Raw genomic sequence first — 22,891 nt, 5'->3', positions numbered from 1 at the left:
AGGCATGTACAGAGCATCAGATTGGGGAAGAACAGTGTGGTTTCAGAAGTGGTAGAGGATGTGTGGATCAGAAGTTTTCTTTGAAGAATGTATGTGAGAAATACTTAGAAAAGCAAATGGATTTGTATGTAGCATTTATGGACCTGGAGAAGGCATATGATAGAGTTGATAAAGATGCTTTGTGGAAGGTATTAAGAATATATGGTGTGGGGGGCAAGCTGTTAGAAGCAGTGAAAACTTTTTATCGAGGATGTAAGGCTTGTGTACGTGTAGGAAGAGAGGAAAGTGATTGGTTCTAGTGAATATTGGTTTGCGGCAAGGGTGTGAGATGTCTCCATGATTGTTTAATTTGTTTATGGATGGGGTTGTTTAATTTGTTTATGGTTGGGGTTGTTAGGGAGGTGAATGCAAGAGTTTTGGAAAGAGGGGTAAGTATACAGTCTATTGTGGATAAGAGAGCTTGGGAAGTGAGTCAGTTGTTGTTTGCTGATGATACAGCGCTGGTGGCTGATTTGGGTGAGAAACTGCAGAAGCTGATGACTGAGTTTCGTAAAGTGTGTGAAAGAAGAAAGCTGAGAGTAAATGTGAATAAGAGAAAGGTTATTAGGTTATTAGGTAGAGGGACAACTCAACTGGGAGGTAAGTTTGAATGGGGAAAAACCGGAGGAAGTGAAGTCTTTTAGATATCTGGGAGTGGATTTGGCAGTGCATGGAACCATGGAAGCGGAAGTGAAACATAGGGCGGGGGAAGGTGTGAAAGTTCTGGGAGCGTTGAAGAATATGTGGAAGTCGAGAACATTATCTCGGAAAGCAAAAATGGGTATGTTTGAAGGAATAGTGGTTCCAACAATGTTATATGGTTGCGAGGCATGAGCTATAGATAGAGTTGTGCGGAGGAGGGTGGATGTGCTGGAAATGAGATGTTTGAGGACAATATGAGGTGTGAGGTGGTTTGATCGAGTAAGTAGTAACAGCGTAAGAGAGATGTGTGGTAATAAAAAGAGCGTGGTTGAGAGAGCAGAAGAGGGTGTTTTGAAATGGTTTGGGCACATGGAGAGAATGAGTGAGGAAAGATTGACAATGAGGATATAAGTGTCAGAGGTGGAGGGTACGAGGAGTGGGAGACCAAATTGGAGGTGGAAAGATGGAGTGAAGAAGATTTTGAGTGATCGGGGCCTGAACATGCAGGAGGGTGAAAGGCGTGCAAGGAATAGAGTGAATGGGAACAATGTGGTATACCAGGGTCGATGTGCTGTCAATGGATTGAACCAGGGCATGTGAAGCATCTTTGGTAAACTATGGAAAGTTCTGTGGGGCCTGGATGTGGAAAGGGAGCTATAGTTTCAGTACATTATACATGACAGCTAGAGAGTGAGTGTGAACGAATGTGGCCTTTGCTGTCTATTCCTAGCGATACCTTGCACACATGCGGGGGGAGGGAGTTGTTATTTCATGTGTGGTGGGGTGGCGATGGGAATGAATAAAGGCAGACTATGAATTATTTACATGTGTATATATGTATATGTCTGTGTGTGTACATATATGTATATGCTGAGATGTATAGGTGTGTATATTTGCGTGTGTGGATGTGTATGTATATGCATGTGTATGTGGGTGGGTTGGGCCATTCTTTCGTCTGTTTCCTTGTGCTACCTCGCTAATGCAGAAGACGGCGACAAAGCAAAAATCTCTCTTACCCTATTATTACTTACTCAATCAAACCACCTCACACCACATATTGTCCTCAAACATCTCATTTCCAGCACATCCACCCTCCTCTGCACAACTCTATCTATAGCCCATGCCTCACAACCATATAACATTTTTTGTTGGAACCACCATTCCTTTAAACAAACCCATTTTCGCTTTCCAAGATAATGTTTTTGGCTTCCACACATTCTTCAACGCTCCCAGAACTTTCGCCACCTCCCCCACCATGGTTCCATCTGCTGCCAAATCCACTACTAGATATCTAAAACACTTCACTTCCTCTAGTTTTTCTCCATTCAAACTTACCTCCCAATTGACTTGTCCCTCAACCCTACTGTACCTAATAACCTTGCTCTTATTCACATTTACTCTCACCTTTCTTCTTTCACACACTTTACCAAACACAGTCACCAGCTTCTGCACTTTCTTACACGAATGAGCCACCAGCGCTGTATCATCAGCGAACAATTGACTCACTTCCTAAGCTCTCTCATTCACAACAGACTGCATACTTGCCCCTCTTTCCAAAACTCTTGCATTCACCTCCCTAACAACCCCATCCATAAACAAATTAAACAAACATGGAGACATCACACACCCCTGCCGCAAACCTACATTCACTGAGAACCAATCACTTTCCTCTCTTCCTACATGTACACATGCCTTACATCCTCGATAAAATCTTTTCACTACTTCTAACAACTTGCCTCCCACACCATATATTCTTAGTACCTTCCAAAGAGCATCTCTATCAACTCTATCATATGCCTTCTCCAGATCCATAAATGCTACATACAAATCCATTTGCTTTTCTAAGTATTTCTCACATACATTCTTCAAAGCAAACACCTGATCCACACATCCTCTACCACCTCTGAAACCACACTGCTCTTCCCCAATCTGATGCTCTGAACATGCCTTCACCCTCTCAATCAATACCCTCGCATATAATTTCCCAGGAATACTCAACAAACTTATACCTCTGTAATTTGAGCACTCACTTTTATCCCCTTTGCCTTTGTACAATTGCACTATGCAAGCATTCCGCCAAACTTCAGGCACCTCACCATGAATCATACACACATAAATAATTCAACCTTACCAATCAGTCAACAATACAGTCACCCCCTTTTTAATAAATTCCACTGCAATACCATCGAAACCCGCTGCCCTGCTGCCTTTCATCTTCAGCAAAGCTTTTACTACCTCTTCTCTGTTAACCAAATCTTTCTCCCTAACCCTCTCACCTTGCACACCACCTCAACCAAAACACCCTATATCTGTCACTCTATCATCATACACATTCAACAAACCTTCAAAATACTCACTCCATCTCCTTCTCATATCACCACTACTTGTTATCACCTCCCCATTAGCCCCCTTCACTGATGTTCCCATTTGTTCCCTTGTCTTACACACTTTATTTACCTCCTTCCAAAACATCTTATTCTTCCAAAAATCTAATGATACTCTCTCACCCTAACTCTCATTTGCCCTCTTTTTCACCTCTTGCACCTTTCTCTTGACCTCCTGCCTCCTTCTTTTATACATCTCCCACTCATTTGCATTATTTCCCTGCAAAAATTCTCCAAATGCCTCTCTCTTCTCTTTCACTAATAATCTTACTTCTTCTTCTCACCACTCCCTACCCTTTCTAATCTGCCCACCTCCCACGCTTCTCATGCCACAAGCATCTTTGGCGCAAGCCATCAGTGCTTCCCTATATACATCACATTCCTCCCCCACTCCCCTTACATCCTTTGTTCTCACCTTTTTCCATTCTGTACTCATTCTCTCCTGGTACTTCCTCACACAAGTCTCCTTCCCAAGCTCACTTACTCTCACCACTCTCTTCACCCCAACATTCTCTCCTCTTTTCTGAAAACCTCTACAAATCTTCACCTTTGCCTCCACAAGATAATGACCAGACATCCCTCCAGTTGCACCTCTCAGGACATTAACATCCAAAAGTCTCTCTTTCGCGCGCCTATAAATTAACACGTAATCCAATAACGCTCTAAGGCCATCTCTCCTACTTACATATGTATACTTATGTATATGTCTTTTTAAACCAGGTATTTCTAATCACCAGTCCTTTTTCAGCACATAAATCTAAAAGCTCTTCACCATTTCCATTTACAACACTGAACACCCCATGTACACTAATTATTCCCTCGACTGCCACATTACTCACCTGTGCATTCAAATCACCCATCACTATAACCCGTTCTTGTGCATCAAAACCACTAACACACTCACTCAGCTGCTCCCAAAACACTTGCCTCTCATGATCTTTCTTCTCATGCCCACGTGCATATGCACCAATAATCACTCATCTCTCTCCACCCACTTTCAGTTTTACCCATATCAATCTAGAGTGTACTTTCTTACACTCTATTACATACTCCCACCACTCCTGTTTCAGGAGCAGTGCTACTCCTTCCCTTGCTCTTGTCCTCTCACAAACCCCTGACTTTACTCATAAGACATTCCCAAGCCACTCTTCCCCTTTACCCTTGAGGTTCGTGTCACTCAGAGCCAAAACATCCAGGTTCCTTTCCTCAACCATACTACCTATCTCTCCTTTTTCCTCATCTTGGTTATATCCACACACATTTGGACACCCCAATCTGAGCCTTCGAGGAGGATGAGCACTCCCCGCTTGACTCTTTCTTCTCTTTACCCTTTTATAAAGTTAAAATACAAGGAGGGGAGGGTTTCCAGGCCCCCGCTCCCATCCCTTTTAGTCACCTTCTACGACACGCGAGGAATGCGTGGGAAGTATTCTTTCTCCCCTATCCCCAAGGATAATGCACAATATTCCATACAAAGTTCATTCCTTTTCAAGAATTATGAAGAGCACTGTGGAGATGTCGCCTGGCACAATCTCTCCTGGATGTGACAGTGTTCAGATATATTGAGTAAACTATAAAAATCTTATCCATATAAAGCTATCACTACACTTTCACAAGAATATTATGAGTGAAAGGAAAATATCCTGCTGCTACATCGTGCTTCTGGCAGCACAGAGAGAGCTGCATAACCTTGAAAATGCTCACTTGAAAGTGTAAGGGCACTCAAATCCCTATCAATTTTCAAGATTAATTTTCTTTTCATACTAGTGAGGTAATGCCTGGAATAGAAAAAGAAAGGCTCTATTCACTCACATCCATTCTCTACCTGTCATGTGCAATGCACTGATATCAAAGCTCCCTATAAACAACAAGGTTGCACACACATTTCCATAGTTTATCCTGGCTGCTTCATGTGCTCTGGTTTAGTCCATTCACAGCATGTCGACCTCTGTGTACACACTGTTCTAATTCGCTCTTTCCCAAGTGGGCCTTTCTCCCTCCTGCATGATCAGGCACCACCTGCTCAAAATCTTTTTAACTTCATCCTTCCATCTCCAATTTGATTTATCCCTTCTCCTTAATCCCTCCACTTCTGACACACATATCCTTTTTCTTAAACTCTCTTCACTCTTAAGCATAAATACTAGCACCTCAACAAAGCTAACTAAAATAACTTATGTAACTTCTTTTCTGACTTTCCTTGGGTGAATTACTGTCTCTTATGTGGTGATGCTTCTGACTCAAACACATAGCAGAGGTTATTCTTGTGGGAATGAAAACATTTGTCCCTCATTCTTCCAATCTTCATCCAATCCTTGGTTCAACTGTTCCTGTTTTGAGGCCATTCAGGCAAGGAAACAGGCATATCGGGCTTTCCAAAACTCTCCTTCCTCTGGCTTCCATTCAGCTATTATCACTGTCCACAATCACTGCAAGCCTGTTATCTGTGAGGGAAAGCATTCCTTTATTCAAAGGAAGTGCAATAACCTCTCCTTGCCATCAACAGACAGGTCTTTCTGGTCTTTGGCTAAGGGCATCTCTAACAACTTCTGATGCTCTACCTTTCCTTCACTTTTCCACTCCAATAGTACAATAGCTGTCTCTGCTATGGACAAAGCAACTCTCTAATTCTTGTTTCCCCTCTAACTCCACCCTGAATGACTGACATTCCTTCATCCCCTGATGCTCCTCTTACCAACTCTATGCCCCTCCCTTTAATCTCTTTTTGGACTATCCAAAAAGCACTTCTCTCTCTGGAAGCAGCAAGGATTATGGTCCTGACTGCATCCATTCCCATGTACTGAAGAAGAGTGCCTCTGAACTTGCTCATCCGTTCTGTTTCTATTTACAAACCAAAACTTTTCCTTCTTGGAAACATGCATTGATACAACCCATCCCTAAGAAAGGTGACCATTCTGTCCCTCAAACTATCATCTTATTGCTTTGATATCTACCATTTCCTATCCCTGGGGATAGGGGAGAAAGAATACTTCCCACATATTCCCTGCGTGTCATAGAAGGCGACTAAAAGGGGAGGGAGCGGGGGGCTGGAAATCCTCCCCTCTCGTTTTTTTTTTCTTTTCCCCAAAAAGAAGGAAAAGATGCTACCTCGCTAATGTGGGAAATGGTGAATAGTATGAAAGAAAAGAAATTTATCATTTCCAAAGTTTCTGAATCCCTCCTCAACTCCCATAACCTTAGACATTGAAAATCACAGTCTTCTCTCTAATCACCAGTATGGCTTCCATACGGCAAGATCCACTGTTGGTTTTCTTACCTATCTTACTAATGTCTGCTCATCATCCCCGAAAGGTTTTAAAGTCATATGAAGTTGCCCTTGACATATCCAAAGCTTCTGACAAGCTGTGGCATTGGGGTCTTATCTCTCATGTCTTCCCTCTTTCATTTTGCTCCTTCATATCTAGCTTCATCTCTGGCCAATGTATCTCTGTGCATGTTAATGGATCAGCCTCACACCTCTTCTCCATCAACAACAGTGTCCCTAAAGGCTCTATCCTGTCCCCTATACTTTTTCACCTTTTATCAATGATTTCCTCTCCTCCACAAATAATCAAATGCACTCATACACTGAAGACTCAACACTGCATTCATCCACATCTGTCAGTTCTGCTCCTTCTCTCACTCAATCTGCATTTTGTCTTGGCATTACTTCCTCAAGAAACGACTTGGATAGGATATCTCAGTGGAGTAGACAAAATCTAGTTAAGTTTGATGCCTCCAAGACACAGTTTTTACCCATTTCTCAATTGAAAAATCTGACAACTCTTATCTCTCCTTTGACAGTTCTGTACTTTCACCTTTAGACTCAGTGAACATACTTGTATTGATGTGACATCCACTTGTTTTTGGAAACCCCCATATCATGGGAATAGCTAAGTCTGCCTCTAAAAACTAGGTGCCCTGTTTAGATGTCAAAACTTCTCTTCATAAGTGTTACTCTATTCATACAAAGGACTGATTCGTCCTTGTATGAAGAACTGCTCTCACATCTGGGGTGGTCCTAGCTCTGCATTCTTACTTGACAGAGTTGAGTCAAAAAATGTCCAACTTATAAATTCTCCCAGGCTAACATCCAAATGCTATAATGTTGGTTCACTTTCCCTCTTCTATAGGTATCACTTTAGTTTTTGCTCCTGAGGGCTGGCTGCTTGTGTGTCCCTACCACTAGGCAGCCTGCTGCATCACACGATTACTGTGTGGCCATCGGCAACTCAAGGGTGGTTCATTTTGATAACTGCTTCTTTCCCTACACAATGAAGCTTTGGAACTCTCTACCTACTCATGTCTTTCTTAATAACTATGACCTGGCTCATCTTAAGAGAAGTTTTTCACTTCCTCCAAAATTTGTAAATACTTTCCATTGTCCTCTCTATTTCCCTTTCATTATTCTCTCTATATTTCAATTAAGGCCTATCCTTGATGTGGACTTTTGTCCATAACTGGAAAAAATTTACTCTCTCTCTCTCTTCATAAATCCAAACCATTTTAGCACATCCTCTTCAGCTCTCTTAGTAACACTCTTTTTATCACCACAACTCTTTCTTACCCTTTTCTTACTTACTTTATTTCTTACTTATGTGGCATGTTTAAGTAATCAAAGGGTAAGAGAGTTGTGGTAAATGGGAAACAAGTATGAAAAATTCCAATCATTAAGCCTTTATCAGCACACACTTTCACAAGCTGTTCACCATTGCCACTCAACTTACTGAAAATGCCATACACCATAACCTCAAGTACTAGAATACTCATCTTTGTATTTCAATCACCCATCACTAATACCCACTCCCTTACATCAAAACCACCCACATAAGTGTTCCGAAAACACTCATCATTTTTCAACTCATGGCAAGGTGCATTAATACCAATAATCACCCACCTCTTGCAATCCACTTTTAATTCTACATGTGACAGTCTGAAGCTCTATTCCTTACACTATTTTACACACTCCCATAACTCATACTTAAGCAATAGTACTACCCATTCCTTAGCTCTCACCCTTTCACTAACCTCTGACCCTACCCATAAGACATTCCCATCCATTTTTCCCTCTTGTCCTTGAGCTTTTTCATTCAGAGCTCAAACATTTAGCTTCCTTCCTTTAAACATACCATCTATCCCTCCTTTCTTCTTGTACTGGTTATATCAAAACACATTTAGACACCCTTGTCTAAGCCTTCAAGAAAGATAGGCATTCCTCGCTTGGCTTCTTCTATTGCATCTTTCAAAATTATAATACAAGAATGGGAGGTTTTCCTGCCTCCCAATTCCCACCCCTCTTAGCCACCTATAAAATGCAGGGATATATAGGTAAAATACTTTCTCTAGTATCCCCACAGAACGTCAAATATTAGCTTTGATCATAAGCCATACGATAAAGCACCAACTTTAGTTATTACTATGCTGTCTTCTAAAGTTGGACTTAAACGTCAAATAGTAAAATTTCATGTCTTCTGTTACCACATATAAATTACCAATTTCACTCTTAAACAAACATCCAGCAGTTAAGCTCACCTCAATAAAAGCTGCTCTAGTCTGTAAGTCTTTGTGGTATCCTAATCCTATGGAGTGCATTAGGCCTGAGTCAATGTTTGCAGACAGAAGATTCGACATAGCCTGGATAGTAGCATTTCGTAAGGTAGAAAGCTTGCCTGTTTGAACACGTTGACGGGTAACATCCTTTTCAACCTGTGCAGTTAAAAAAGAAACTGATAAAAACATTCTTATTTTGCAATGATCTGCAAATTCATAAATCTGATGATCAAATATTATATTCATTCAAAAACATTAAATCAAGAAAACACTTTATTAAGCGAATAAAGATAAAATACTCTTCTAGGTATGGATATTAATGTACATGGGAAGGAAATTCTCCCCACATTTCTGGCTGAAGGGAGAAAATATCTAAAGTTCCCCTATTCTTTGCTATGAGTACATTAGACACCTTTTCTTTACACAATTAACTGCAGTTTCCCACATTAGCAAAGTAGTACCAGGAACTGACAAAGAAAGGCCTCATCTGCTCGCATTCATTCTCTACCTGTCGTGTGGAATGCCCCAAAACAGACCTTTCCATGATTTACCCTGGATGCTTCATGTGCTCTGGTTCAGTCCATTGACAACACATTGATCCTAGTGTACCACATCATTCCAATTCACTCTATCCCCTGCAAACCTTTTACCTTCCTGCATGTTCACGTTATAATTGCTTTAAATCTTTTTCACTCCATCCTTCCATCCTCAATTTGGTCTCCTGCTTCTCCTTGTTCCCTCCACTTCTGACACACATATCCTCACTCATTTGTTCCATATATCCAAACCATTTTAGCAACACCCTTTTCTGCTCTCCCAACAATGCCATTTATTACCACACATCTCCCTTACCCTTAAAATTACTTCTTCAATCAAACAACCTCACACCACAAACTGTCCTCAAACATTTCATTTCAAGTATATCCACCCTTCTCCGCACAGCCCATGCTTCCCATCCATATAATATTGCTGGGACTACTGTTCCTTCAAACACATCTATTTTTGTCCTTCCAGAAAATGTTCTCTCTTTCAGTTCTCCAAGAACCTTCGCCCCCTCCCCCACCCTTCCATTGTTCTATTTGCTGCCATGTCCACTCCAAGATATTTATAACACTTCGCTTCCTCCAATTTTTCTCCATTCACACATACCCCTACTAACCTGTCCCTCAATCCAAGTGAACCTAGTAACCTTGCTTTTATCAACATACACTCCCAACCTTCCCTTTTAACATTCTTTTCCAATCGTAGCCATCAACTTTAACAGTTTCTCACTCAAATCTGCTACCAGTGCTATATCACTAGCAAACACCATCTGGATCACTTCCCAGGCCTCCCTCTCATCCCACACAGACTGCATACTCGTCCCATTTTCCATGATCTCGCATTCACCTCCCTCACCAACCCGTCCATACACAAATTGAACAACTATGGAGACATCACACACCTCTAGCACAGACCAACCTTCACTTGGATCCATTCACTCTCCTCTCTTCCTTCTTGTACATATGCCTTACACCACTGATAAAAACATATCATAGTTTCTAACAGCTTCCCTCCACACCATATATTCTAGAAACCTTCCAAAAACCATTTCTATCAACCCTATTATATGCCCTCTACATATCCATAAATGCACATACAAATACATCTGTTTTCAAAATATTTCTCACACATTCTTCCTAGCAAACACCTAATCTACACATCCTCTACCACTTGTGAGACCACACTGCTACTCCCCAATCTCATACTCTGTACATGCCTTAACCCTCTCAAACAATACTGTTGCATAAATCTTACCTTAACAGGTATACTCAACAAATTTGTATCTCTGTAATTTGAACACTCACCTTTATCCCCCTTGCCTTAATAAAAGCATTCTGAAAATCCTCAGGCACCTCACCATGACCCATACACACACTGAAAATCCTTACCAACCAATCAACAACACAGTCATCCCCTTTCTTAATAAATTCAACTGCAATACCATTTACTTCAGCTGCCTTGCCACATTTGATCTTACACAAGGCTTTCATCACATCTTTCTTCACCAAACCACTCTCCATGGCTCTCACTTTGTATATCACCTCAACCAAAGCACCCTACATCTGCCACTTGGTCATCAAACACATCTAACAATCCTTCCAAATACTCACTCCATCTCCTCCTGTCTTCAACACTACCAGCCATCACTTCCCCTTCACCGATGCTCCCAATTGTTCTCGTCTTTTGCAATAAGGGATTCTTCAAATACATAAGACAAAGGAAGACAGTAAAGAAAGGAATTGAACCATTACGAAACAAACATGACACACTAACTACTAATGACAAGGAAATGGCTACCATGCTAAATCATTCTTTTAATTATGCATTCACAATTGAAGAAACATCTCGAATACTGCAACCAATGAAAATGTTTCAAGGATCTGATGAAGAATAGATGAAGGTTAAAGATATACAGAGCTCTGAGGTACTTAAATACTTGGACTAATTAAATCCGAACAAATCCATTGGCCCACATAACTGTTCCAAAATTTATAAAGGAGGTCAAGAGATAGCTGATACACCCCATAACAAAAACATTCAACAAATGTCTATCAGATGGTCAGATGCCAACTGACTAGAAACTAGCAATTGTTACTCTCTATATGAAGAAAAGGAGACATAAAGTGTGCCTTGAAGTACCGCCCAATTAGCCTTATGTCAGTGTTAGGTAAAATGATGGAAAAATAATACGAGATAAAACTGTCATGTTTCTAGAAGGACACAAAAGTATATCGGTCAACCATGATTTCCACTGTAGAAGATCCTGCCTGATGAATTTGCTTGAATTTTTTAATGTTATTTATCAAATGAAGTATATTTAGATTTCTAAATGGCTTTCGATCAAGAACCTCACAAGAGGCTTTTACATACACTAAAAGCACGCGGAATCAGTGAAGAACTGTACATGAATCAGGACTGGCACACTGGAAGAAAGCAACATGTAGTATCAAACAGCAAAGCCTCAGACTGGCTGGACGTAACAAGTGGTGTGCCACAAGGGTCAGTCTTAGGCCTAATTCTTTTCATAATATACATTAATGACCTAGAACTTGGTCTCATACTTATTTATTTATAAATTTTGCTTTGTCGCTGTCTTCCGCATTAGCGAGGTGGCGCAAGGAAACAGACAAAAGAATGGCCCAACCCACCCATATACACATGTATATACATACATGTCCACACACGCAAATATACATACCTATACATCTCAACGTATACATATATATACATACACACAAGACATATACATATATACACATGTACATAATTCATACTGTCTGCCTTTATTCATTCCCATCGCCACCCCGCCACACATGAAATAAAAACCCCCTCCCCCCACATGTGTGTGAGGTAGAGCTAGGAAAAGACAACAAAGGCCACATTCGTTCACACTCAGTCTCTAGCTGTCATGTATAATGCACTGAAACCACAGCTCCCTTTCCACATCCAGGCCCCACAAAACTTTCCATGGTTTACCTAAGACGCTTCATATGCCCTGGTTCAATCCATTGACAGCATGTCGATTCCAGTAAACCACATCGTTCCAATTCACTCTATTCTTTGCACACCTTTCACCCTCCTGCATGTTCAGGCCCCGATCACTCAAACACTTTTTCACTCCATCTTTCCACCTCCAATTTGGTCTCCCACTTCTCGTTCCCTCCACCTCTGACACATATATCCTCTTGGTCAATCTTTCCTCACTCATTCTCTCCATGTGACCAGACCATTTCAAAACACCCTCTTCTGCTCTCTCAACCACACTGTTTTTATTACCACACATCTCTCTTACCCTGTTATCACTTACTCAATCAAATCACCTCACACCAAATATTGCCCTCAAACATCTCATTTCCAGCACATCCACCCTCCTCCGCACAAGTATTCCTTCAAACATACCCATTTTTGCTTTCCGAGATAATGTTCTCGACTTCCACACATTCTTCAACACTCCCAGGACTTTCGCCCCCTCCCCTACCCTATGATTCATTTCCGCTTCCATGGTTCCATATCTCTAAATTTGCAGACGATCCTAAAGTAGGAGGTACAGCTGTAAACAGGCGGGAATGTGAAATAATTCAAAGAGACCTTAGGAGGTACAGCTGTAAACAGGCGGGAATGTGAAATAATTCAAAGAGACCTTATCTTACTAGCAGAGTGGTCAGAGAGATGACAAATGAAGTTTAATGTAGACAAGTGTAAAGTCATGCACTATGGAGACATAATATATGTTACGACTACAAACTATTTGGAAACTAAAGTAAATAAAAAAACAGACCTTGGAGTTGTTATTAGCAACAATTCGAAATACACTAAAGAGTGTCAAGCAGCAAGTAAAAAAGGCAAACAATTGTTAGGTTTCATAACTAGGACTTAGATTAAAAGACTCCAGAAACAATTCTCACACTCTATAATTCTCTAGTAAGACCACACCTTGAGTATGCAGTCCAGTTTGGTCCCCAAACTATAAAAAAGACAAGGAAAAATGACAGCAAGTACAAACACATGCAACAAAAATCATCCCATCCCTTAGAAATCTGACATACGAAGAGAAGCTAAAACAACTGGAACTCTTCTCCCTTAAAAAATGATGACTTCATGATGACTAAATCCAAGTGCTCAAAATTCTGAAAATAAACCACGAGCATCTTCTCAAAATACAAAAAAGATGCGGTTACAAGGACAAGTGGAATAAAACGCAATAGTTAAAAGATGCAGTATGGATGTGGGAAAAAGCTTCTTTTCCTATATGCGTGTCAAGTGCTGGAATAAGTTACCATCAGACGTAGTAAATGCTAAAACTATAAATGCCTTTCAAAGTTTTTAGACAAATATTTTATAAATGCAGGTATACTCTGAAAAAATGCCAGAAATAAACATATAAATGACAGCAGTAACAGGGACACTAGAAGGCTAATGTGCAGAAGCAGGGAGTCAGTTATAGCTTAAAAAAACCACCGTGCCGAATTACATTTTTTTGTCAAGCTATGAGTTACCATTTCCTTTTTTCAGACAACACAGTCATGGGCCAATCAGGTCTCCGACTGTCTGTCTTTCTCATGTAAACTAGTAAATATTATTCACCTTCCAAAACGTCTTATTCTCCCTACAATTTACCAACACTTGTTCAATGAAACTCTCATTTGCCCTCTTTTTCAACCCCTGCACTTTCCTCATGACCTCCTGCTGCTTCCTCTTAAACATCTCTCAATCATATGCATTCTTCCCTGCAAGTACCACTCAAATGCCCCTACTTTTTCTTTCACAGGCAAATTTACTTCTTCATCCCACCACTCACTACCCTTTCTAATCTGCCCACATGCCACATGCATGTGCATGCCATCACTGCTTCCCTAGATATCTCCCATTCCTGACTCACTCCCTTTGCTTCATTTACTCTCACATTTTGCTTTTCTACAATCAATATCTAGTATTCCTTCACACAAGTCTCTTTTCAAAACTCATTTACTCTCACCAATCTCTTCTCAACACTGTTTCCTCTTATTTTCAAAACCTCTACAACTATCAGCTACCCCTCTCAGCACATTTACATCCAAAAGTATTAATCTCACATGCTTATCAACTAATATATTATTCAATAATGACCTTTGCATTTAAATCACATCAAAACTACTGACACTTGCCTCTTGTGACCTGACCATGAAATATTATATTTTTGTAGCCATGATCTAGTGCTGAAAGTTGACAGACTGAGCATATAATACTGATGCATTTCCCACCAGTTCGATAGTAAGAGACCTAGCAACAAAATATTCAAGTTCCTGGACATACTGTGCTTATTCAAAGCCACACCAGCTTGATAGTAAGGATACTAGCAAAAAACATTCAAGTTACTAAACACTGCATATCCAAAGCCACAGAAATATATACAGCTATTAATGCAATGATCCTTCCTTTGTTCCACGTCATACCAAACCACAAGTTTGTGTTGTGTATAGCTTGACCTAAGCACTGCCATCTAATTCAATCTATCATTGTTTTGCTGACCACTGGATATAAAATTTTTGTAACAAAACAAAGGACTGTGTGCTGAATTTTTTCATAAACCAGAGTGGGGAAAATGGATAAAACTTGTTTGGACAGTGGTCATGGCAAAAATTAGGGAAAAGATATATAAAAATTATAAATTCATTTCACTTGTAATCCAAATGATATCACTTTTTTTTCAAATGCAATATCTGAACACTAAAACACCTTCAATTTTACAAAATTTGTTATTATTTTATCATTATACATAACTGCTGTCTCCCACATCAGTGAGGTAGCACCAGGAAACAGACAAAGAACGGCCCATCTACTCATAGTGGTTCCAACAATGTTGTATGGTTGTAAGGCGTGGACTATGGATAGAGTTGTGCGCAGGAGGATGGATGTGCTGGAAATGAGATGTTTGAGGACAATGTGTGGTGTGAGGTGGTTTGATCGAGTAAGTAACGTAAGGGTAAGAGAGATGTGTGGAAATAAAAAGAGCGTGGTTGAGAGCAGAAGAGGGTGTTTTGAAATGGTTTGGTCACATGGAGAGAATGAGTGAGGAAAGATTGACCAAGAGGATACATGTGTCGGAGGTGGAGGGAACGAGGAGAAGAGGGAGACCAAATTGGAGGTGGAAAGATGGAGTGAAAAAGATTTTGTGTGATCGGGGCCTGAACATGCAGGAGGGTGAAAGGAGGGCAAGGAATAGAGTGAATTGGAGCGATGTGGTATACCGGGATTGACGTGCTGTCAGTGGATTGAATCAAGGCATGTGAAGCGTCTGGGGTAAACCATGGAAAGCTGTGTAGGTATGTATATTTGCGTGTGTGGACGTATGTATATACATGTGTATGGGGGTGGGTTGGGCCATTTCTTTCGTCTGTTTCCTTGCGCTACCTCGCAAACGCGGGGGACAGCGGCAAAAAAAAAAAAAAAAGCATACATAAACGTCCAAATACGCACACATACATTTATTATTACTTATTTCATAATACTTTGTCACTGTCTCCAGCGTTAGCGAGGTAGCGCAAGGAAATAGACAAAGGAATGGCCCAACTGACCCACATATACATGTATATACATACACGTCCACATACACATATATACATACCTATACATTTCAATCAATACATATATATATATATATACATACAATGACATACATTTTATCCCTGGGGATAGGGGAGAAAGAATACTTCCCACGTATTCCCTGCGTGTCGTAGAAGGCGACTAAAAGGGAAGGGAGCGGGGGGCTGGAAATCCTCCCCTCTCGTTTTTTTTTTTTTTTTTTTTTTTTCCCCCCAAAAGAAGGAACAGAGAAGGGGGCCAGGTGAGGGTATTCCCTCAAAGGCCCAGTCCTCTGTTCTTAACGCTACCTCGCTATCGCGGGAAATGGCGAATAGTATGAAAAAAAAAAATATACATACAATGACATACATATATACACGAGTACATAATTCATACTTGCTGCCTTTATTCATTCCCGTCGCCACCCAGCCACACATAAAATGACAACCCCCTCCCCCACACGCAAGCGAGGTATTGCTAGGAAAAGACAACAAAGGCCACATTCATTCACACTCAGTCTCCAGCTGTCATGTATAATTCACCGAAACTTCAGCTCCCTTTCCAGCCCAAACGCTTCACATGCCCTTGTTCAATCCATTGACAGTATGTCGACCCCGGTATACTACATCGTTCCAATTCACTCCATTCCTTGCACGCCTTTCACCCTCCTGCATGTTCAGGCCCCAATCACTCAAAATCTTTTTTATTCCGTCCTTCCTCCTACAATTTGGTCTCCCGCTTCTCCTCGTTCCCTCCACCTCTGACACATATATCCTCTTTCTCGATCTTTCCTCACTCATTTTCTCCATGTGACCAAACCATTTTAATAAACCCTCTTCTATCTCTCTCAACCACACTCTTTTTATCAGCATACATCTCTTTTACCCTTTCATTACTTACTCCATCAAACCACCTCACGCCACATATTGTCCTCAAAAACCTATTTCCACTCAAAAACCTCATTTCCAACACATCCACCCTCCTCTGCACAACCCTATCTATAGCCCACGACTCACAACCATATAACATTGTTGGAACCACTATTCCTTCAAACATACCCATTTTTGCTCTCCAAGATAATGTTCTCGACTTCCACACATTCTTCAATGCTCCCAGAACTTTTGCCCCCTTCCCCAACCTGTGACTCACTTCCGCTTCCATGGTTCCATCCGCTGCCAAATCCACTCACAGATATCTAAAACACTTCACTTCTTCCAGTTTTTTCTCCATTCAAACTTACCTCCCAAATGACTTGTCCCTAAATCCTACTGTACCTAATAACCTTGCTCTTATTCACATTTAATCTCAGCTTTCTTCTTTCACACACTTTACCAAACTCAGTCACCAGCTTCTGCAGTTTCTCACATGAATCAGCCACCAGCGCTGTATCATCAGTGAACAACAACTGACACTTCCCAAGCCCTCTCATCCACAACAGACTGCATACTTGTCCCTCTCTCCAAAACTCTTGCATTCACCTACCTAACAACCCCATCCATAAACAAATCAAACAACCATGGAAACATCACACACCCCTGCCGCAAACTGACATTCACTGAGAACCAATCACTTTCCTCTCTTCTTACTCATACACATGCCTTACATCCTCACTAAAATCCACAAAGCATCTCTATCAATTCTATCATATGCCTTCTCCAGATCCATAAATGCTACATTCAAATCCATCTGTTTTTCTAAGTATTTCTCACATACATTCTTCAAAGCAAACACCTGATCCACACATCCTCTATCAATTCTGAAATCACACTGCTCTTCCCCAATCTGATGCTCTGTGCATGCCTTCACCCTCTCAATCAATACCCTCCCATATAATTTCCCAGGAATACTCAACAAACTTATACCTGTATAATTTGAACACTCACATTTATCCCCTTTGCCTTTCTACAATGGCACTATGCATGCATTCTGCCAATTCTCAGGCACCTCACTATGAGCCATACATACATTGAATATCCTCACCAACCAGTCAACAACACAGTCACCCTCTTTTTTAATAAATTCCACTGCAGTAACATCCAAACCCACCGCATTGCTGGCTTTCTTCTTTCGCAAAGCTTTCACTACCTCTTCTTTGTTTACCAAACCATTCTCCCTTATCCCTCTTGTCTTACACAGTTTGTTTATCTCCTTCCAAAATATCTTTTTATTCTCCCTAAAATTTAATGATACTCTCACCCCCACTCTAATTTGCTCTTTTTTCACCTCTTGCACCTTTCTCTTGACCTCCTGCCTCTTTCTTTTATACATCTCCCACTCATTTGCACTATTTCCCCACAGAACTCACCCAAGTGCCTCTCTCTTCTCTCACTAATAATCTTACTTCTTCATCCCACCACTCACTATCCTTTCTAATCTGCCCACCTCTCACACTTCTCATTCCACAAGCATCTTTTGCACAAGCCATCACTGCTACCCTAAATACATCCCATTCCTCCCCCACTCCCATTATGTCCTTTGCTCTCACCTTTTTCCCTTCTGCACTCAGTCTCTCCTGATACTTCCCCACACAAGTCTCCTTCCCAAGCTCACTTACTCTCACCACTCTCTTCACCCCAATATTCTCTCTTCTTTTCTGAAAACCTCTACAAATCTTCACCTTCGCCTCCACAACATAATGATCAGACATCCCTCCAGTTGCACCTCTCAGCACATTAACATCCAAAAGTCTCTCTTTCACAAGCCTGTCAATTTTCTATTTCTTTTTTATTATACTTAGTCATTGTGTCCTGCATTAGCGAGGTAGCCCAAGGAAACAGACGAAAGAATGGGCCAACCCACCCACATACACATGTATATACATAAATGCCCTCAAACGCACATATACATACCTATACATTTCAATATATACAATACATATACATATGTACACATGTACATATTCATATTTGTTGCCTTCATCCATTCCTATTGCCACCCCGCCACACATGAAACAACACTCGCCTCCCGCTGCGCATGCACGAGGTAGCGCCAGGAAAAGACAACAAAGGCTACATTCATTCACACTCAGCCTCTAACTGTCATGTGTAATGCACCGAAACCGCAGCTCCTTTTCCACATCTAGGCCCCACAAAACTTTCCATGGTTTACCCCAGACGCTTCACATGCCCTGGTTTAATCCATTGATGGCATGTCGACCCAGGTATACCACATCATTCCATTTCACTCTATTTCTTGCACGCCTGTCATCCTCATGCATGTTCAGGCCCCGATCACTCAAAATCTTTTTCACTCCATCCTTCCACCTCCAATTTGGTCTCTCACTTCTTCTGTTCCCTCCACCTCTGAAACATATATCTTCTGTCAATCTTTCCTCACTCATTCTCTCCATGTGACCAAACCATTTCAATACACCCTCTTCTGCTCTTTCAACCACACTCTTTCTATTACAGCACATCTCTCTCACTCTTTCATTACTTACTTGATCAAACCACCTTACACCACATACTGTCCTGAAACATCTCGTTTCCAACACATCCACCCTCCTCCGCACAACCTTATCTATAGCCCATGCCTCAGAACCATAATACATTGTTGGAACCACTATTCCTTCAAACATACCAATTTTTGCTGATGTGGGAGATGACATTATAAAAAAGTGATATTATAATCATTATTATCATTATCATTCATTCACTTACTGTATGTATATATACTTTGTTGCTGTCTCCCGTGTTAGCGAGGTAGCATAAGGATATAGACAAAAGAATGAGTCAGCCCACCCACATCCAGACGTATATACATAAACGCCCACACACACACATACACATACCTATACATTTCGATGTAAACATACATATATATTTATCTTATTTATTAATTTTGCTTTGTCGCTGTCTCCTGCATTAGCATTAGCACAAGGAAACAGACAAAAAAATGGCCCAACCCACCCACATATACATGTATATACATACACATCCACACACGCAAATATACATACCTATACATCTCAATGTATACATATATATACACACACACAGACATATACATATATACACATGTACATAATTCATACATGCTACCTTTATTCATTCCCATCGCCACCCCGCCACACATGAAATAACAACCCCCTCCCCCACATGTGTGCGAGGTAGCGCTAGGAAAAGACAACAAAGGCCCCATTCATTCATACTCAGTCTCTAGCTGTAATGTATAATGCACTGAAACCATAGCTCCCTTTCCACATCCAGGCACCAGAGAACTTTCTATGGTTTACCCCAGATGCTTCGCACGCCTTGGTTCAATCCATTGACAGCACGTCGACCCCAGTATACCACATCGTTCCAGTTCACTCTGTTCCTTGCACGCCTTTCACCCTCCTGCATGTTCAGGCCCCGATCACTCAAAATCATTTTTACTCCATCATTCCACCTCCAATTGGGACTCCCACTTCTCCTCGTTCCCTCCACCTCTGACACATATATCCTCTTGGTCAATCTTTCCTTACTCATTCTCTCCATGTGACTAAACTATTTCAAAACACCCTATTCTGTTCTCTCAACCACACTCTTTTTATTACCACACATCTCTCTTACCCTTTCACTACTTACTCGATCAAACCACCTCACACCACATATTGTCCTCAAACATCTCATTTCCAGCACATCCACCCTCCTCCGCACAACTAAATCCATAGCCCACGCCTCGCAACCATATAACATTGCTGGAACCACTATTCCTTCAAACATACCCATTTTTGCTTTCTGAGATAATGTTCTTGACTTCCATACATTTCTCAATGCTCCCAGAACTTTCGCCCCCTCCCCCAACCTATGATTCACTTCCGCTTCCATGGTTCCATCCGCTGCCAAATCCACTCACAGATATCTAAAACACTTCACTTCCTCCAGTTTTTCTCCATTCAAACTTACCTCCCAATTGACTTGTCCCTCAACATTACTGTACCTAATAACCTTGCTCTTATTCACATTTACTCTCAGCTTTCTTCTTTCACACACTTTACCAAACTCTGTCACCAGCTTCTGCAGTTTCTCACATGAATCAGCCACCAGCGCTGTATCATCAGCGAACAACAACTGACTCACTTCCCAAGCTCTCTCATCCACAGCAGACTGCATACTTGCCCCTGTTTCCAAAGCTCTTGCATTCACCTTCCTAACAACCCCATTCATAAACAAATTAAACAACCATGGAGACATCACACACCCCTCCCACAAACCAACATTCACTTTCCTCTGTTCCTACACATACACATGCCCTACATCCTCAATAAAAATGTTTCACTGCTTCTAACAACTTGCCCCCACACCATATACGCTTAATACCTTCCACAAAGCATCTCTATCAACTCTATCATATGCTTCCCATTTTTGCTTTCTGAGATAATGTTCTTGACTTCCATACATTCCTCAATGCTCCCAGAACTTTCGCCCCCTCCCCCCAACCTATGATTCACTTCCGCTTCCATGGTTCCATCCGCTGCCAGATCCACTCACAGATATCTAAAACACTTTACTTCCTCCAGTTTTTCTCCATTCAAACTTACCTCGCAACTGACTTGTCCCTCAACATTACTGTACCTAATAACCTTGCTCTTATTCACATTTACTCTCAGCTTTCTTCTTTCACACACTTTACCAAACTCTGTCACCAGCTTCTGCAGTTTCTCACACGAATCAGCCACCAGCGCTGTATCATCAGCGAACAACAACTGACTCACTTCCCAAGCTCTCTCATCCACAGCAGACTGCATACTTGCCCCTCTTTCCAAAGCTCTTGCATTCACCTCCCTAACAACCCCATCCATAAACAAATTAAACAACCATGGAGACATCACACACCCCTCCCACAAACCAACATTCACTTTCCTCTGTTCCTACACATACACATGCCCTACATCCTCAATAAAAATGTTTCACTGCTTCTAACAACTTGCCCCCCACACCATATACGCTTAATACCTTCCACAAAGCATCCCTATCAACTCTATCATATGCCTTTTCCAGATCCATAAATGCTACATACAAATGCATCTGTTTTTCTAAGTATTTCTCACATACATTCTTCAAAGCAAACACCTGATCCACACATCCTCTATCAATTCTGAAATCACACTGCTCTTCCCCAATCTGATGCTCTGTACATGCCTTCACCCTCTCAATCAATACCCTTCCATATAATTTCCCAGGAATACTCAACAAACTTATACCTCTGTAATTTGAGCACTTTCTTTTATCCCCTTTGCCTTTGTACAATGGCATTATGCAAGCATTCCTCCAATCCTCAAGCACCTCACCATGAGTCATACATACATTAAACAACCTTACCAACCAGTCAACAATACATTCACCCACTTTTTTAATAAATTCCAATGCAATACCATCCAAACCCGCTGCCTTGCCGGCTTTCATCTTCCGCATACTACCTCTTCTCTGCTTACCAAATCATTCTCCCTAAACCTCACACTTTGCACACCACCTCGACCAAAACACCCTATATCTGCCACTCTGTCATCTAACACATTCAACAAACCTTCAAAATACTCACTCCATCTCCTTTTCACATCACCACTACTTGTCATCACCTCCCCATTAGCCCCCTTCACTGATGTTCCCATTTGTTCCCTTGTCTTATGCACTTTATTTACCTCCTTCCAAAACATCTTTTTATTCTCCCTAAGATTTAATGAAACTCTCTCACCCCAACTCTCATTTGCCCTCTTTTTCACCTCTTGTGCCTTTCTCTTGACCTCCTGCCTCTTTCTTTTATACATCTCCCAGTCATTTTCATTATTTCCCTGCAAAAATCCTCCAAATGCCTCTCTCTTCTCTTTCACTAATAATTTTACTTCTTAATTCCACCACTCACTACCCTTTCTAATCTGCTCACTTCCCATGCTTCTCATGCCACAACCATCTTTTGCGCAAGCCATCACTGCTTCCCTAAATACATCCCACTCCTCCCCCACTCCCCTTACGTCCTTTGTTCTCACCTTTTTCCATTCTGTACTCAGTCTCTCCTGGTACTTCCTCACACAAGTCTCCTTCCCAAGCTCACTTACTCTCACCACTCTCTTCACCCCAACTTTCTTCTTTTCTGAAAACCTCTACAAAGCTTCACTTTCGCCTCCACAAGATAATGATCAGACATCCCTCCAGTTGCACCTCTCAGCACATTAACATCCAAAAGTCTCT

General features: G+C 41.2%; 1 protein-coding gene across 1 annotated transcript in view; it reads right to left on the bottom strand.

Annotated features, from left to right (window-relative positions):
- Positions 1–22,891, bottom strand: part of Nf1 (neurofibromin 1) — a 1,160,697-nt gene that overhangs the window by 632,738 nt on the left and 505,068 nt on the right. The window contains exon 23 of the mRNA XM_071663491.1: positions 8,598–8,771. Within this exon, the coding sequence (XP_071519592.1) occupies positions 8,598–8,771 (174 nt within the window). The remainder of the gene's footprint in view (positions 1–8,597; positions 8,772–22,891) is intronic.

The sequence above is a fragment of the Panulirus ornatus genome, chromosome 7 (genome assembly GCF_036320965.1).
Source record: "Panulirus ornatus isolate Po-2019 chromosome 7, ASM3632096v1, whole genome shotgun sequence".
In the NCBI taxonomy this organism is placed as follows: Eukaryota; Metazoa; Arthropoda; class Malacostraca; order Decapoda; family Palinuridae; genus Panulirus; species Panulirus ornatus.
This window is presented reverse-complemented; position numbering and strand designations above follow the sequence as displayed.